The sequence below is a fragment of the Poeciliopsis prolifica genome, unplaced genomic scaffold, assembly GCF_027474105.1.
Source record: "Poeciliopsis prolifica strain line A6 unplaced genomic scaffold, Auburn_PproV2 SCAFFOLD015, whole genome shotgun sequence".
NCBI classification, from domain to species: Eukaryota; Metazoa; Chordata; class Actinopteri; order Cyprinodontiformes; family Poeciliidae; genus Poeciliopsis; species Poeciliopsis prolifica.
The window spans coordinates 11,825,738-11,844,184 of NW_026562390.1; the positions used below are offsets into that span (position 1 = coordinate 11,825,738).

An 18,447-nucleotide genomic window follows, 5' to 3' on the forward strand; every position below is an offset into this window, starting at 1 on the left:
GGTTTTTAAATGGATTAATTGCAATATTTTCTCTGCAATACATAAAATTAAAGAGCAAGTAAACTAACATCATGCATAAGTGTTGAGGCTACATTATGTATTGTACTATGCATTGAACAAATAGCATGAACCTGTCAAAATGCAACAAAATATACATCTATATTTTTGTTGTTCCAACCCAAATGAAAAACAATAATTAAGAAATGTCTCCAAATAACAGTACGGGATTCAGAAATAGGTTCACATGAGGAGATATTTTGTAACCTACCTGGAAAACGGGGGTTGCCAGTTGGGTAATACTGGCTCTCTTTGGCCTCCTATGAGTCCTTGATTCATCTTGCAGATCTGCCAAAGACAGCCAACCATGCTGCAGAATAAACTAATTCCATCTTTGTGTGAAAAATCTTAAGAGGATGTATTCATCTCAGCACATTAATGCATTTCAAACACTGGAAATGGCAGCAGAAGATGAGCGTGTGTGTGTGTATATTGTAAAAGGCCCTCGCAGTGCCTACTACCTCCCTGCACTGTGACAGATTCAGTGCAACGAAGGAGGCTGAGGTTGCTCCCCACCCCTTACGAAGTCACATGACATCACACTGCCTCCACTCAAACAGGATATAAGAAGGACTGCTGGAAGCTACCCCATCTCGGCTTCTGTTTTCAGCCATTTTTGCCCAAGATGATGTCACACTTCTGCTAAAGCTCAGAACCTTACCTGTTGTGTTTCCTGTTCCATTTTAGCATTCGACAGCCTTTCTTTAATGTTTAATCATATAGTTCAAAGGAAGAAACCCATTTGGGCTCTCACTTGACCCGTGACTCACCTGCAAGCAGCTGTTTCACATCATCTAATTTGTGACACAACGTAAGTCAAGTGCTTTCCACAGATTGTAATAATAAGTTCAGAAACCAACCCCGACTATTCCTCACTCACTTTATTACATGGCTCATCTGACTGGTGAATCAATAACTTGGAAGTCTTTCCTTCAGTTGAATAGAATTAAAAACAATTAGAAAATTGGTGCGCGTTCATGTTTGAGAAAAAAATCTGATGCATTAAATATTATAAACCTTAAACTATGAGGATGACACAGTTCAAACAAACCTCTAAAATCCCCAAAATATTGTTATTTATTCAGTTGGTTGAAGTTTGTGGACTTCTTACCATACCTTTTTTCTTACAGACATTCAATAAATCAGCAACTTAAAAAACAACTGTGGAACAAAAAAACTATCTATATTTAAGATTACATCTAGACATGTATAAAATAGTCTGAGTTGTATAGGTTGTTTTTCTACTCCTCTCTCCTAGCCAGCTGCACCTGGTGACACATAGTGTCATAAGAACAGTTCTTCTTTGGGTAGGTAAAAGGGAGGACCAAAGCCAGCGGCCTGCAAGGGAAGAAATAACAAATAGTTAGTGCAAAGGTTTTTGTTCTTCGCACTGTTGCTGTCTCAGTCTCATCTCTGGAAAATCTGTGCATCTCAACACAACATGAGCGCAATAGCGTTCCACACAGCCCATTATTGCCTCTAAATCCTCTGACTGGAGAGTGACAGAAAAGTGATGGAGACCAAAGACCTCATAATGGCAAAACTATCCATTTAAACTGATGCTTTGCTTGCTGAGAGGAAGCCCTTAAATGATTCTTTTAGCTTTCAATAAAAGCTGTCATTATGAACGTCATGTGACTTTAAAATAATGCAATGACTAGCAAATAGAAAAGACATTAGCATAATTACCAAATGATTGAAAGCAATTTTATCCAAACTTGATTTTTTTATTTTTTTTTTGCATGAAATGCCTCAAAGTAGCATTAAAAATGTGTTAAAACCCAATAATGTGGTCTTGTAATACTAATTTCAGTGCAGATAATAGCAACATACAAAGCTTGTAAAGACAATCTTGAACACAAGTAAATAAGGTAGTCTTTTTAATGTAAGATTTTAAAAATAAAAATTTGATTAACACAATGTGCAATATATTTAATTGTCCACTTCTTTTTATATGTGGATCATGGCTCATCATAAATGCACCCCACAGCGCCATCTGCTGTTTTCATGCTAAAGCACACAGTGAAACCGAAACAATGAGTTTAAACTTATGAGTATCATAATTATAATGAAATTGTGTCCAGAACAGAAATTTTTCAGACCCCTGCTGAGCAATATATATATATATATATTTTTAAAGTTCATGTTGATCAGAGTAAATGTATAATTGCTGCTTTGTGAAAGTAAAATGACGTAGCCTTTCAAGGTGATTTGATTTGCTCGACCGAGGCAGCTGGAATTAATAAAGTGGTTCTTAGTGTAGGTGATCAAGGACAGACAATCAGGCAGGAGCTGTTCGTGATCTTATGAGTTGATTAACAACCTTCTCAGTCTCTAGAGCTCCGACCGCAAAACTGCATGAATTCCTATTCTTGACTCATTTTCTTTTCGGTTAAATTCACAAAAAAATGGTGAAAGAAGTGGCAAAAATATGAAAATGGAAATCTGAAGCAGTGATTTCAAAAGAACTTCGCCTTTCAAGGTGATTTGATTTCCTTTTCCTCCTGTAGGGATCAATTGCAGATAGTTTACCCGGTGTCTTTTTTTCTGTTTTCTCGTTTGGTCTCTGGTAAAACAACTGAACAAATATTTCAGATGGCACTGTGCCGTGCATCCTACCTGTTGCTGCCCTTTGAACGGAGGTGACTCATCCTGTTTTGTTAAGGTCAACTCTGGACAAGCATGCAAATCGAACCATACGTACTCTTTTAGACCCCTGCAAGGATGTGTATAAGGTTGTGACCCAACAATAGCCAGAGGGAACCCTCAACCTTCCAAACAACAACAAAAAAAAAGTATTTACCTCTGCAGACTCCTGGTCTGTCCTCATGCGTTCTCTTTTTTATGCCCATCTGTAAGTCTGTACTGTCATAAATGGGATCAGTCAAGTATGAGAATTTGATATAGGCTTCATGTGTGGGTGCCTCGCTAAGTTTGAAAGCAGCTAAAATCGCATCGCTGAGCTTTCAAGAGAGGCGAATAATCATAAAAGACGTGACTCACATCTTTTGGAATGTGCTGCATTCTTGTATTCCTGTAACAGAGTTGGTGTTATGAACAGCATGGATCACCATTGTTCCTCCTTATGCGCTTGGAAAAATGGTGAGGTTTGGAAACCTGCTCCAATTCACTCACCAAGTTTAATACTAGAAGCGAGCGAGGGAAAAAATATGAAGCAGGAAGTGAGTCCTGCCAGTTGGTCACAATGTCAAAGGAAACTAAATGTGAAGCAATGAAGGGTTGCTTAAAGGTTTTTAGATCTTCTTGATCCACATTGAGATGTTGTACACACAGAAATTTTCTTCACATGTCTCCTATCCATACACACAAGTGACTTGTTTTCAGAAGTCAATGGGATGTTTGACATTTGAATTGTTATGAAATGGTTTAAAAAAAAAAAAGAATCTTGGCTTTACTCTGTGGGAAGTTATTTTACAACACCTCAAACATCCTTAAGGGGGATCAGTCAAAGCTACCAAACAAAAAGTTTCTGGCTTCCTAAAATTCTGTAGACGAATTAGATGTATTCGAATAATTACTTACTGCCTTCATTTAAAGACTGGAAATTAAGAGGTTTACTTTCAGCCGAAAAAAAAAGGAAAAAAAAAAAAGGCCTAAATTAATAAAATATGTCGTTGAGGTTTTACACATAAGGTTAATATTAAGAGACCTTGTCTCCCTAAAATGCACCACTTTACAATGCACTGCACACTTTTGGGAAGCAGTGTATACATTTTGCAAAAAGAAAATATATTACTCAGAAACAGAAATAGTTGGACACCTGCCTAAGTTCGCCAACGCTGGACAGCATGAGTGGAAGATTGCTCCTCAGCTTGACATGGAAGGAAAATTGATTGCTGCTATAACACTGCTATGGTTCAAACCTAGACAGAGTGGAAGCAATGATGAGAATGATAAACTGTCCTTTGTTTTTTTTATTGAATCATAAGACTTAATAGAGCCGGTTACAGCTCAGAGCACAAAACAGCCACAGCCCTGCTATTTCCTGTTAATGCACCTTCACTCTAACTTTCATTCCTTCCTTCTTAATGTTCTCTCTGAGGATGACGAGATGAAGCGTTCAGACCTTCAGGTATGTTTGCAGGCTGACAGTGGATTGGTACCACATATCTGAGCTAAAACCAGAACTGACTCTCAAGGAACAGAGCTGCAGCTCTCAAAATCTCAATTGCTCCGAACATATTGAAATTTAGCTTTTCATAACTGGAAGAGATGGTTGTTCACATCACCAATAATACAAATCCATTCCTTAACTATAACTGCTCATCTTGCACCAGCGGTCAGTGGGTGAGAAGGTACACACCTGGATACAGATGTGTACACTTAGGGACAATTTAGATCAACCTCGAGTCAAATCCTGAATTTGACCATTGTGCAGCAATAACAATGTTTTCAGCATTCATTTTGGTTAAATTTTTGTTAAGAGAAAAAAATATATAGCTAAAATTTTTCCATCAATATGTCATAAAGACTCCATCACAGTTACTAACTGAGCTTGATTTTCTTTCATGCTACTTGTGGTCGAGTTTCCAGAAGTAAAAACCATGACAAATAGTTTGGGTTTTTTCCATTATAACTTTCTATAAATAGGCTAATATTAATATATAACTCCTGAACAAAAACATCCCCTCTAAGGAGGGGAGGAGAAAAAAAACTATAGTTACCGAGCGCATTATAGACTATTAATAGGCACCAGAATCCAGAGGTTCGGTCCTCGTGTTCCGATGACGTTCACACCTGATACATGAATTAAAAAGGTGCAGATAAACATCTGCGATCTGTAATTGGCAACTATAAATTATCCCCCAACTGCACCACTTCTGCTAACCACCCGCTGACGCACAGCTGTTTCAGGAGGGGCATTTAACTTTCTTTCGTCAGCGCTTATTCCGATCAAAGGCACCGAAAGAGGAACTTCTGCAAGTCGGTGCAGCGGGACGTCTTGCTTTTTTGTTCACCGGTGCAACTAGCAGAAAAAATAGAACAAAAAAATAATAATAATAAAAGAGAAAAGCGATTATGGTGTCGATCGTTTAAAGTTAGACCGAGTTAAGTCAATGCAACGTAAGGATTAGTATACATCGCGTAGAGCTGACCCTTTCCTCCTATCATGTGTGCGGGGCGCCTTTGTTACTCGTGGTCCTGCAGAGCGCTCTGGCCGGTTTTCATCATCCTGGCGGCAGCGCCTTGTCTGCTGCGCTGCGCTGAGAGACCTGCTGCGTCAGTTGTTGGGAAAATGTATCCAAGGGGCAATCACTGGGCTGTAGGTAAGAAAACCTTCGTTTTTAATCAGAAATATTTATTTAATAATAATAATAATAATAATAATAATAATAATAATAATAATAATAATAATAATAATAAAAAGTTTCATCTTTGATCATATTTAATTTACTAAAACTTTCAAAATGCTTTGTTTTTTCTGTCATTGAACTTCTACATTAAAGTGAAACGCTCGCATGAAGAAAAACACATGTTGTGTCTGTCGGTGTTATGGGAAATTAAAAAGCTGATGTTGCTTCAAATTATCTTTTGCAATTTTCAAGTCATTGCAATTGGATGAAGAGTAACTAAATTCAAATAATAATAATAATAATAATAATAATAATAATAATAATAATAATAATAATAATAATAATAATAATAATGGTGATTTTCAACAGGTCATTTAATGGGAAAGAAGAGCATTACCAGTCTGCCTGCACGGCAGCAGGAACATCTCGACTACCTCACGCTTTCGCAGTCGGACGAGATCTTTGATCAGGACCAAACTGTGAAGGAAATGTCAGCAGAGAGCCAAGAGCAAACAGTGCTGCGGAAGCTGCTCCACAGCAACAGGAGAGAAGACAACAGAGGAAAGCATCTCCGAGAGGTCAGCTTGTAGAGGTCAAACAACGCTTGCAATCTCTGACCTTCAATATGCTTATGCGTTTCTTGCTTAATTATTGTTTTGTAGGTGTTAGACCTCCTGATTCTGACTTTGAAGCAGCGAGACAGCGAATCCTCCTGAAGGCAAGACAAGCCCAGTGGCAAACCCAGCTGCTGAGGTCTACTCAACCTGCTCTGTAATCACATATTTACAATGTATAAGCTCTGTGCTGTAGGCACACAAAAACGATGGTGTTTTTGGTGAATTAGCATTTTTACTTGCACAAAATAAAAGGTTTCAACTGCTGACTGACTGACAAGGTTGTGTTATAGAAACCAGGAATCTGAACTGAGTTACATGCTACGATGACAATAACTTTTACTCAAAAGAATTTAAGAAATGCATACTTCGGGGGGAAGAATTAACTTTAGTCTTTTGTTTGTTTTGATTTGCTCTGCTTTTCCCACAGAAGATTTATTACATCCAAAATGTCTGTTGGGAAGAATTTATTTCAGCATCACACTATTCCATCGTATTTCAACTATAAACGATAGATGAACAAAGAAAATCTTCAATATTCATAAGTCTGTGAAACCTGCACACCATGGTCCCACCACTTGCGCAGTAACCCATTTTTACCACTAGGTGGTGCGCAAGTTCATTTTATGAACATCTCGTGTTTCAGTAACTTTCCAGTTGCACAAAACGCCAATATCACTAATTAAAAGTGTAAAGAAGCAATAAGATGGTTGTGTTGTTGGGTGACGAGTCTTCAAATTAGAGGGGTGGGGGGGCACAAAAATCAACAAACAAACAAATAAATAAACACCAATTGTTTTTCTCTCGGAGGAGATGAATAGATGTCCATCAGTATTATTTTTCGCTCGCAGGGGATGCAAGCAGACAACAGGAAGCGCTAATTGCGACAGTTTGACAAAACAAATTGTCCTCTTAGAGCCACAAACACGTTTTTTTCCTCTTCCTCCTTCTCTTTAGTCATTTGTCACGGATGATTGGTGAACAACTGAGGAGTGAGCCACTTTCACCCCTATTAGGAGTCTAATCCCAGGAGAGAGACGGATACAGTTTGTTGGAGTTAATGGGGAGGAAAGAAGATGACCTGCGGACTGATTTTCTGAGTCATACGGGGGAAGTTCAGAGGTTTAAGCCACTTTGATTCAGACACCAGCGTGTATTTAAAATGTATAATTAAAATAGATTGTATAGATTTCCATATATTAAATTAGTAGGTAATTTAATAATAAAATTATAAACATAAACACTGGGGAACTTAAACTCACTCCCTTCAATAACTGTCTTTTTCTTAAAAAATCAAATAACAAGAAAATATATCCACCGCTAGAGGGCACTAGAATTAACATGTCCAATTTTCTGATCGGTGCTGTTTGTCATTCTTTGTAACTGTCCCCTTTCCATAACTTAGTCATTATCTATTTTCTTCTTTTTGCGCTTTTCTCTTGAGAAGGTCCTAATATAAAACTTTTTTTATTATTATTTTTAGGAATCACATAAGAATTAATTCTCTAAAAGCTCTAAAATTGGTAAATAATTCTTGCATTTGGAAACTGTTTTTTTTATTATTATAATTTAATTATTGAGTTGGACAAAAAAAATAAATTCCATTTGTTCAAACAATCAAAAAGACTGTGAATGATCAGCAACATAAAGTGTGGTTGTGTTGCCATCAAAATAATGAAAGGATACAAATGGGTTTCCATTACAAGTTTGTTTTACTGATAACAAAACTCTTTGCCATAATGAGAAAAGATTAAAATAAAACAGAAAATCACAATGAATCAATTTTCCAACATAAAAAAATTATATAGAGCGTACGTCCAAATAACTGTATTTATAGTTTAAAGTTACTGAACTTTTAAATTTTTTCTTTACAATGTTTCAGGAACTGAGGAACTGATGTCCTGCCTGTCAGGATTTGACAGTTTTTTTTTTGTTTTGTTTTTTTTCTTGGGATTGGGACGTCCAGAATCTTACAATCCGATCTGCAGAAAGATAAAATCTTTTCAAATCACTGTCTTCTGGATGTGCATGTCCATCTTAACCTTCGTTTGGCATCACCACGTCTTCCCAATAGACTGAATGTGCTCCTTGGCTTTCATCCTCAGTGAGGCTATACTGGAGTTCCTTGGGTTGGCTGAGCACTGGTATGTGGGTGGCAGGGAGCACATAGAACTGATGTGGGAAAGGTGAGGACCGTGTCCCAGGCCTGGGGAGCTGAATATAGATGCTGGCAAGGAAGGAGGCATGGATGGGGGAGGAGAGGGAGCGTAGGCCCCTGGCAGGGTCTGTGAGCCGCTGATGAAGCCCGGCAGCGACTGCAGAGGGGCCGAAGATGTGATAGGGGTGGAGAGCCAGGGCTCCAGCGGCAGCCCGGAGCCCAGGGAGCCGGTGGTGGGTCGACCAAAAGACAGAAGAGACGGTGAAGGGGTGTCCTGCAGCTTGATGGCGCTCACCTCCAGCTTCTCCTGACGACGCCACTTGGCTCGTCGGTTTTGAAACCACACCTAGAAAGAGGTGAGGATGGTAAAAAAAACAACAAAAACAACTTTGTAACAACAAAGTAAAATGTATCTTTAACATTTATTTCACAGCCCTTGTATGTCAGAAAATAAAATATACAGACATATTATAATTGCTTAGTTAACAGATTTAAAAACTCTAATTGTATTGCTTTATTATTATTATTAGAAGCAATACTTCTGTCGTCCTACAATAGAAGTTCCTAAAAGAAACTTTGCACAGTCCATTGTGAACAGTTAGAAAGTTATTTCTTTGCATATTTACTTGTATTTATTTCTCTAGTTTTAGAATTTACAACACACAAAATCGGGGCAACATGCCACTTCAGGCGAATCATTTTCGTGTTTTATATATGAAGGGAAGCTCTGGACTTTACAGACTCAAAACTAGAATGAGTTCAGAACATCCATCATTTTTAATCTCAGCTTAAACCCCATTAGGCACATAATACTTGGGGCAGGGAGACTTTTATTGGGGGTATTTATTCTATTAATGAGATATATTTTACTTTTACTCCCTTGCAAAAATTGTATCTCCCTGCTTTTGGATTTTTAAATAGATTTTAAAATGTGTCTTATAAAGAAAATATTTGTGCAAGACTGGTTTAAGGTGGAAAAATAAACTTTAAGCAGCCTGCAGCTTTTGATGTGACTTTTTCTATGTTCGTGTATTTAACATCAGAAAAATATTCATAGGTAAATTATTATTATTATTATTATTATTATTATTATTATTATTATTATTATTATTATTATTATTATTAATGAAGCGACTTGTCTATGACAGGAAAAAAGCTCGTGATATTATTTTGGAGGCCGTGTCGCACCTGCACGCGGACCTCCGGCAGGTTGACCTTTAGGGCCAGCTCCTCTCTGCTGTACACGTCCGGGTAATGGGACTTCTCGAAGGCCCGCTCCAGTTCGTGGAGCTGGAAGGTGGTGAAGGTGGTTCGGTTCCGGCGGTGCTTCTTTTTCTGGTTCTCGTCGTCGGACAGCTTCCCGTCTCTGTCCGGCGAGTCGGGACCTGCGGAAGCTTCCGCGGTGCACACACCTGCTCCGGAGGGGAAGGAGGCGTTCAGTGACTCAAAGGAAAAAAAAGCGAAATTACTGTTTTCCTTTGAAAAGTTTTAAGGACAAACCAATACTTTTTTTTTCCTTTTTGAGTTATTGCTTTTTTTGTTTTGTTTGTTTGCTAAAACTTTCTTTAGCTTTTTATGAAGCAACACCTCTACATTATTTGACCCCGCTTGTGACTTTACCGAGGAAACAAAAGTGGTGTTTTTTAAGTTTTTTTTTTAAAAAAGTATTACTTAAAGAAAGTAATAATCCAATATATCCTTCAAATATTATTGTCAGAAATGAAGCAAAAAGACACAAAAATTAAATCTACTCACTGTCACAACTGTCAGTGTAATGACTTTTCTTCCTCTGGGTCACAGGAACGTTCCCGCCGCGCTCCGGGTCTCTCTGTGTCCCGGTGTAAGAGGCTGGCTGGTGGAAGATGGTGTCGTCCTTGAAGCCCAGGATGGCCTCGATGCTGTGGACGGTGGACGGGTTGGTTCCGGGCTCTGCATGGAACGTGCGGAGGGAGAGACGCGCTCGTCCACCATCGTCATCATTTGGGATGTAGATCCGAGCAGCCACATTGGTCGCTTCAAGGCCGTAAGAAATGTCAGGATTCACAGATTCCTACTTTTTTTTTTTTGTTTGTTGTTTCTACCAAAACTTTTCCCTCTTCTCAAGTCTTATTTTGGAAAAATAGTTCTCTCTGTTGTTCTGGAGCATCTTTGCTGATGGTTTTTAAAGTGGTGCTTGTGCGGGACATCCCCTCCCACGTCACGTCACAGAGGGGACGTCCTGCTGGATTTTAGGGGTAACATGCAGCCACCAGCCTTCACCCAGCAGAACTCCACCCCGTCCCCATCACATCCCAAGAGCATCAGCATGCCTCTAAACCTACTTACATAAATCTTAAAACCATCTTTCCTCTTCTCCAGATGTCATGTTCATGTCAGCACGTGGAGGGAAAGATTAAGCCCACAGATTAAGGTACAACAAAATCATAATTACGATAAGATCTCTGGTGAGATCACGGATTGCAAGATGACAGCTTAATATTTAATCACATCTTCAAGATATTGTCACCAAAAAAATGAGTTTGTCCAATGAATTGGTTTGCTGATCAGAGAAATAACTAGTTTTCTCACATTCGGATCTCAAACTGTCGTAAGCTAATTGAAAAAATAAATAAATAAATAAATAATAATAAATAAAAATAAATAAATAAATAAATAAATAAATAATGAAATAAAATAATTAACAGTTTATCTAACAAAAGATTGAAAAAAAATTGACTAATTTTCAATAGTGTGACTAATGTGCAAACAACAATTTGAGCTTATAGCCACTTAACAAACAAACATTGACAGCAATGTGGTAATCCTTCTTAAGGGGATTAGTTATTTTACTCAAAAGAGTTAAAACCCCTGAAACTATTTTGTTGTTCCTAATTAAAGACGTTGACCTGTGTTGGCCCAACAGAGAGGGGGTCCATGAAGAATAGCAGGATACTAAATAATGTCTTAACTTAGACCACAGAGCGTAAGGTAGTAGGTCTATAACTAAGTCAGTTCATGAAGCAAAAAAAAAAAAAAAAAAGAAAAAGCTCTTATTTTATTAATGTCTGCCTAGTGACTCGCATACAGCACAATAGTAAATCCATTTCAAAACACGTTTACCATCTTATTGGAGAATTTAAACTGAAAAGCAAAGCTGGGCTGCTGCTAATTTCAAAAAGAGGCTTCAAAAACCACAAAGCTGAAAATAATAAACTGTGTGAAATTATTTATTTCCAGTCTGGAGAAATCAATGCAAAAACTAAAAAATAAATAATAAAATGGACTGAAATAAAATAAACAATTCATGATTCAATCAGGACAAAGAGTTTTTGTTGGGCTTACAAAGTCAAATTATTGATGAGTCTGACAATAACGTGGACAAATGAACAATTTTAAGTTTGGATTTTGCTTTATTAACGCATGTCTGCAAGTATGAGAGATAATACTCTCATGGAGACTCCTTAGATTATTACATAGATAAAGTTGATGAAAGAATACAGGCTTGAGAGACCCATCATTAACGCTCTAAGATTTGTTTGATAAAAACTCAACTAGCCGCAAACTGAATCCTGGTTGACGTGGCGCCTGTTCACAAGATTAGCAGCTAGAATATGGGGGGAACTCAGGTAAAAATTGAGTGAAAGTCAATGAAAACAGGAAAATGAAGTGATATAAAACTAGATGAAGTAACGAGTTTACACAGCCCCAACTTGCTTTATAAATGAACTGTAAAGGGTCTGGGCTGCTCTGAGTTGCTCTAAAGATCTCCGGTTTTGCAATGTTCTCAAAAACTTCAGAATGAGATGTAGGATGAAAAGCATTTATTATCTTTGGATCACAGGTGCAATCACTGGATCTTTCCAGAACCTGGGCACTCAGGGAAGTATGAGAGACTTTGTGAAGATAAAAGACCGGATGCCAGCCAGCTGCTTTGCAAACTTCTTCAAAAGTCTGTTGTCCAAAATGAGGACCCATTTTTTGATAATAAGTTTTATGAGGATTTTTTTTCAAGCTTTATTAGCATTTTGATAATTACTGTCATCAACATCAGTATGTTGATGATGATTTTTTGTTGTGAAGAGTTTTGGTCTCGTCTTGCCATTTTATCTGATTGTTTACAACATTTGGAAAAATCTTTAAATAATTATTTTAGACTTGAACTTTTCTGACTCTGATAGTCAATGAAGACACATCAGTAATTCAAGAATGATGTAAATCATTCGACTGCCTCGCAGTCTGCAACATTTTGTCCATTATAATTTTTACGGTGTCCTTAAATTGCTTTCAACATCGCATCGCTACATTGTGCAGAAACAAAGAAAGAAAGAAAGAAAGAAAAAAAAACATCACTGGGAAAAAGATGGACTCAGTGAGGGAAAGATGGATCAGGCCAACAACCTTGGGAGCGCTGATCCTATTAGATGTAATCTCAAGTCTTTACAAATCCACAGCCGTTAAAACTTGGCTTCTTGTAAAACTCGGAACGACGCAGTTTCCCATTAACCAGCCCCCCTGAGCCTCGCCCGGATCCTCCTCAGCCTAATCTTTCCTAACTGTTTAGATAATGCCCAATTAAATTAATACCTATTTATTTTTCACTCTGTTATCCCGATTTGTGTAAATGAGATTAATTGCAGCTGCCCAAGGTTACATGTTTTCTGGCTGTGTGACTGAAGTTGGCGGGTAATCGTCATGAAAAACTGTTAAGGATTTAAATTCAAAGAATGGAAAATATACCTCATCAGTGAATGTAAGTGTCCACACTTTTCCCATAATTAATTGGACTTATTGGGTTTTAATGGCAAGAACAATTAAATAAATTAAGTAGTTAACACTGTTTTCCCAGGCATGCAAGATGCTAACTCCTCTCTAGTGCATTTGGTTTTCTGTTACAATCCCATATTCAAACTGGGCTAATAATTAAAAGTGAAAGGAAAATACAATTATTATTACTATTATTAAGTCCACTACTGACTCATTGCTTGTGTTTAATATGCATTTTATTTGAACAACAAATTGGTCTCTCACAATCACGTACATTCAAGCGTTTCAAAAACAAACATCTGCCACCTTTATGATTTATGTATTTATACAATAAGTTTGTGCAAATTTGCAAATGTTTCTGCAAAGACTTAATCCAGCTGAAATTATTGCAGCGGCTGAAAATCACATGTTTTCGTGCAACACCAAAGGTGGTGACTAAATAGAGCAAACATTTATACAGCAGAAACAAAAATAAAAGAAAAAAAAAAAGAATGAAACTTAGAGGAAAGTTGCATAACTCAGGAAGGATTGGTTTCTACCAGCACATCTTGGATTACCTGGACTTCTTTTAATAAAAAAACACACACTCACACACACACACATGCACACGCACGCATTCATAGAGACTAACCTGTCTCATTTCATGACGACACTGAACAGTAAGAGTGGAAGGATTGGGCACCATTGATACATTATAATGAACTGCAAATTTTTGTGCAAAAAAAAAAAAAGAAGAAAAAAACTCTGAAAGGAAAACTTTATAGCAGATTTTCTGATGGTTTTAATATAATTTCTTGTTATAATTTGAATCAAATAATGTGACATTACATGAGAGAGGGCTTATTCTCAACAAATGTATAGATCCTCAGACTCACAACTTGGTTTATTCCAAGCAATATGTTAAATTTTTATCTTGACAATCCCTGCCTTTCCACCATTTGCTTTTGCCACCCTGGGTTGTTCACATGACAGAGCACTTCTCCTCTGCTTTGCTCTTCAGCTCGGTCACCGTGGCCGAGGCCTTCCTTCAGCTGGTCCATGTCCATGTTCTGCAGGTTTTGAAACTGGCCCATCAGGGAGTCCTTGCCCTCCTCCTCCGTGGCGTCCTCGTCCACCATCTTGAGCAGCTCCTCGGGCACGTCCACATCGTCCCCGGCCATCTCTATCATGTTCTCGTCCTGCTCGCTCTGCAGATGTCAACGTTAGGTAGGAGAATGTGGTCAGGGACCAATGAGCTGAGATTCAGACGTCGAGATACAGAGAAATTCATTTTTTTTTTCTTTCTAGCTTGACATTGGTTGAACTTCACTTGGCACTTTCTCCTTACTTATCCATTCTTTTGTTTGACTCATTGCATGTTTGTTAGTATCATTACAATTATTCAGATTTTTTTCAATCAAAAGTGTTAAGTTTTAGGTTTTGTTTTATACATGTGTGTATGAGTAAACATAATTTATATTTTTATATTTTTCTGTACTGTCCATTGCATTTCCTTATTGCAAATACAACTGTATCTGTAATAAGGAAATACAATTGTATTTTCATCAGTCCTAACAACATCAGGACTGATGAATAATGATTCAGGATTCAATCTAATAATGATTGGTATATTGTTTGATTCGTTTGATATTTGACTGATTTTAGCAGAATTTTGTCTTTGTCCTGTAAACAACTTGGGTTACATTTACAAATTGCTGCATAATTATGAACTTATTGGAAAAATAAACATTTGTGTTTGGCTTTTTAGGTAAAAACTAAAGAATTTAAAAACTGTTGTACGGTAAAATCAAATATTGTACATTGAATGGATAATTTGGAAGCAAGCAATAATAAAAACAACCTAATGTGAATATCTGAGGATATTTTGTGTTTTCCTCGGGTTTCTGACTTTTAAGTTTTCTCATCCTTATTATTAAATCATAAGCCTCATAGGCAATGTGAATAGGCTCTGCCCTGTGATTACTTTAAAGTTCAATCTGTGGGATTATCTCAGACCTGATTTAGCCTTCTTCCCAGGTACAGTCTAAAGATAATCTCTGTAATGTGTGACTGTCTGCTTCCAACTTCCTGTTTCTCTTTAGAAACTACACTTAAGTTTGAACATATTTTATGAATATTTACACAAATCTTATTAACTCAAACAGCAAACTCAAGTTTTTTTTTGAAAAAAAAAGAACAAATAAGAAACAACAAGAAAACAGCTAATGTTCACTTAATACTTTTCTGGCCTTCCATGTGATATAAACAAAATGTAATGAGAACAAAAGCATGCTATTGTTCAAATGTTATTATTTGTTTGCTTTCAAGTCATTGATGTTTAGCTAATGTCTTTAAAAATGAAGCAATTAAATAAAATTCACCAAGTGGCTGAAAAAGGAAACCAGACATTGATGTGCCATTAGCTGAAGGCTGTTAGAGCAGCTGAAGTCACTTGCAGATTCACTGTCATCACAACACTGGTTCTGAAGCAACTTCTCAGTCATTTACTGAGAAAAACTTCTGGAATGAACAGTTTCAATGACGTCTACATACCTTTTTGGCTCCCTCCATCACAGTTTGTCTTGTCTGTCAAGGCTCCTCTGAAATCCACCAATTGCCCAGTTTAGATCCACTAAAGTAATGTTGCAGTTTGCTGGAGCCAGATCCCTGTGCCGGGGTTCGCCCTAATAGGCTTGGAACACCTGCTCTGTGGCTTTTGGCTTTCTGAGACTAAAGGTGCAACAAGCCTTTCTTAGTAATCCTCCTGAACAGACTGCAGCAGCCAAGTGCGGCTGTCACACAGAGATGACCTCAGCTAAAACTCGACCAAAGAAAGCTGAATTAGTCGATATTGTTCTTTCTTTCTTTTTTTTTTTGCATTTTGTTTAAAAAGGCAGATGCAGCCTCCTCCTGTTTTGTTGTGAAATTGCAATGTTCACAGTAATTAGAAGCTGTTTGTAGTTTTTATAATATTGCTGATTGATTTTTCCTGCTGTGACTTCTTTGCTTTTCACTTTTATACTAACCTGCTGTTTCTTCCATTTGAATAATAATGACTGATAGTGCGTAAGGTATTTTTTCAAGGTTAGTATTACACCTGATGTTTTGTCTTGTTGGCCATGTGGTTAAATTGCATCTTAAAGGATATAAATATTCTCTTTAGGTTTGATAAGGGTGTGAAAATGTACACCGTAGTTCTGAAACCACTCATGAGGGTACTTGGGCTAACTAAAATACTCAGGATACATTTTTCACCAGCAGCATTATTTTCCAAATGAAAAATCGGTACTGAAAACGTCTGATAAAAAAAGTGTAGTGACAATGCGTGGTTTGTTCTGCTTATCTCCAAAGTTTGACTTGGATCTGGGAGCGACATGAAACCGAGCTTACCTAGTTTTAGTTGTCAGTTTTTAAAATTATTGGAGTCCCCATTTGTAATGATCAGTGACCAGGTTTGTGTCTGTTAGCAGTACAGTAATGATGTATTCCTTTGTATTTGCAATTTACAACATTTTAGCAACATGTTCATGAAATGAAGTTGCAAGTGTGAGATATTATTTTCGCCGAAAGTCATAAAAACACCAAACACTGTGTTGATGCAATTATGACTGTAAATGTATGAAAGCCATTTGGGTTTTTGGACTTGTTTCACATTTGAAATTTTGAATATTTTTACCATCCTGTGAATATTTCAAACAAGAAATTAAAAAAAAAAAAAAAAAAACATGACTTCTAAATTAAAATGGATCAAACAGAGTCCTTCAATTAATGATGCTATTCCCAATGAATACCAACGCCTTCCTTTAAATAAGTGGGAAAATACCAAAATTAAATCATGAAAATTTACCATTCAATCACTATGGAATTATGGTAAGTTTCCTGCATCAAGACAACTAAATTATTCAACGTGTAAAGATAAAAACATGTGTTTACCTTTGGCAGTCTGTATTTGTCCCTGAGACACACTCTCAGCGTTGCCCGCTCTGCCTTTTTGTGTAAGAAATCTGCATCCCTTTCCATCCTGAACAAATAAAGAAAAAAGAAAACAATCTCCAGTCTGTTTACTCTTGGTCACAAAAACACGTTACAGATTAGTTAATGTATCCCGAACGTCGACAAGTTTTTTTCATTGACTTGCATAAAAGTTTGTGATTAACCTGTTAAACATATGGAGGAAATGTTAGTGCTGGAAATTTATGAAAACCTTAAAGATTCAAAGGCCAGAGAGAGAATATGAAGTATCTCAGCAGCATTGCTTAGATACTTCATATTCTTCACCTTATTTCTTGGTTTCCTATAAAGAAAAAAAAATATAGGGAGGGTTTCTATGAACTTTTTAATTTTAGTTATGGTGAAGTGAAATAATTGCACATCTCCAGAACAAAATCAAACATGTAAATAATTGTCTTGCTGTTGTGGACTTGTTTTGATTATTTTTGATTCAGATTTATTAAATTTTTTTTAATCATTCAATTTCCTTCAGTAAAACAAATGTTTGATTCAAGTATCTGAAACCCTGAATATATTCCTGCATATTCAACAAAGCTCCTAGTGCACTTTGCCTCAGACATTTAAAGAGATTACCCATCCAGGCTTACCTAGAATTTAGTCAAAACATCCAAACAGGAGTGGTTTTCAAACATCTCATCTTTCCAAGTCAGATGTAATTTAAAACCATTTTTACTCTGACTGTTTTAAAAGATAGTTCTCATTCATATTTTACTTTAAATGTTTATGATTTTTGTGTGTGTATGTGTGTGTGTGTGTGTGTGTGGTGTGTGGGTGGTGTGTGTGTGGTGTGTGTGTGTGTGCGTGTGTGTGTGTGTGTGTGTGTGTGTGTGGTGTGTGTGTGCGTGTGTGTGTGTGGGTGTGTGGTGTGCACGTGTGTGTGTGTGTGAATGCCAGAATTTAATATTATCTTTCAAGAACCAATAGACCCACAAACAAAATATATATAAAAAAAAAAGTATTGGTCAGTTTCTTTTGTGACCTTCAGAAATAAATGCCTCTTTCAAAAACTCATCTTTTCAATTGTTCAAAAACATAAAAGCTATTTTATTATGCTTTTTTTTTTTTTTGTGTGTGTGTGTGTTACTAAAAGATGTGGACTTTGACAGTAAGGGAAAGGCATAGACACTGAATATAACACAATATAGAAGGTAATACGTCAAGGTCAGATTTTATTCTCTGCAGCCATTTTGTTCTCCACAGGCCAGTGGCAACTGCTCAAAGTGTAGCTTGCTCCATACTTACTTCTCCTCTACCAACTGTTTTTGGTACTCTTCATACTCCTCGCGCGTCATCCCAGCTGCTTTTGCAGGATCTGACGGAGTGGCCTCCTCCTCTTTGTCGCCTCCACCACCAAGACCTATTCCTGACAGGGGTTCCCAATCATGCTCTTGATCAAAAAAGCCATCACGAGTTCTTCCGAGTGTTTACTCTCCAAGGAGGGGGATGTTTTCGTGGACTGAAAAAGTGAACGGTTCTCCTGGTGCTTCGCTTTCGCTTCCTGTAGCTTTCCAATCCAGTGGTAGCTCCCTGGCTAACCTCCTGCTTGCCTACAGAGTCAAGGACACACTGA

General features: G+C 37.3%; 3 protein-coding genes across 3 annotated transcripts; 1 reads left to right on the top strand and 2 right to left on the bottom strand.

The window, feature by feature from the left end:
- Positions 1 to 4,994: 4,994 nt before the first annotated feature.
- LOC129366574 (gastrin-releasing peptide-like) lies at positions 4,995 to 6,235 on the top strand. The gene is made up of 3 exons (XM_055040522.1): positions 4,995 to 5,345; positions 5,742 to 5,950; positions 6,035 to 6,235. Exons 1-3 carry the CDS (start codon positions 5,189 to 5,191, stop codon positions 6,086 to 6,088), a joined length of 420 nt encoding a protein of 139 aa, XP_054896497.1. The 5' UTR covers positions 4,995 to 5,188; the 3' UTR covers positions 6,089 to 6,235.
- Positions 6,236 to 7,807: 1,572 nt separating this feature from the next.
- On the bottom strand, positions 7,808 to 10,173 carry LOC129366514 (retinal homeobox protein Rx3-like). Its single transcript, XM_055040421.1, is given in 4 exon segments — positions 7,808 to 8,490; positions 9,333 to 9,556; positions 9,900 to 10,065; positions 10,068 to 10,173. Coding segments are annotated over 4 exon segments (924 nt in total). The 5' UTR covers positions 10,152 to 10,173; the 3' UTR covers positions 7,808 to 8,040.
- Positions 10,174 to 13,466: 3,293 nt separating this feature from the next.
- LOC129366491 (complexin-4-like) lies at positions 13,467 to 18,432 on the bottom strand. The gene is given in 5 exon segments (XM_055040388.1): positions 13,467 to 13,912; positions 13,914 to 14,074; positions 16,800 to 16,887; positions 18,120 to 18,249; positions 18,252 to 18,432. Coding segments are annotated over 5 exon segments (474 nt in total). The 5' UTR covers positions 18,283 to 18,432; the 3' UTR covers positions 13,467 to 13,848.
- Positions 18,433 to 18,447: the final 15 nt, after the last annotated feature.

Bases quoted from the DNA above. Each gene is read 5' to 3' on its own strand.
- LOC129366574 (XM_055040522.1), top strand. From the start codon at position 5,189: ATGTGTGCGGGGCGCCTTTGTTACTCGTGGTCCTGCAGAGCGCTCTGG. The intron at 5,346-5,741 runs GTAAGAAAACCT...GATTTTCAACAG, and splicing joins GGGCAATCACTGGGCTGTAG to GTCATTTAATGGGAAAGAAG. The intron at 5,951-6,034 runs GTCAGCTTGTAG...ATTGTTTTGTAG, and splicing joins GAGGAAAGCATCTCCGAGAG to GTGTTAGACCTCCTGATTCT.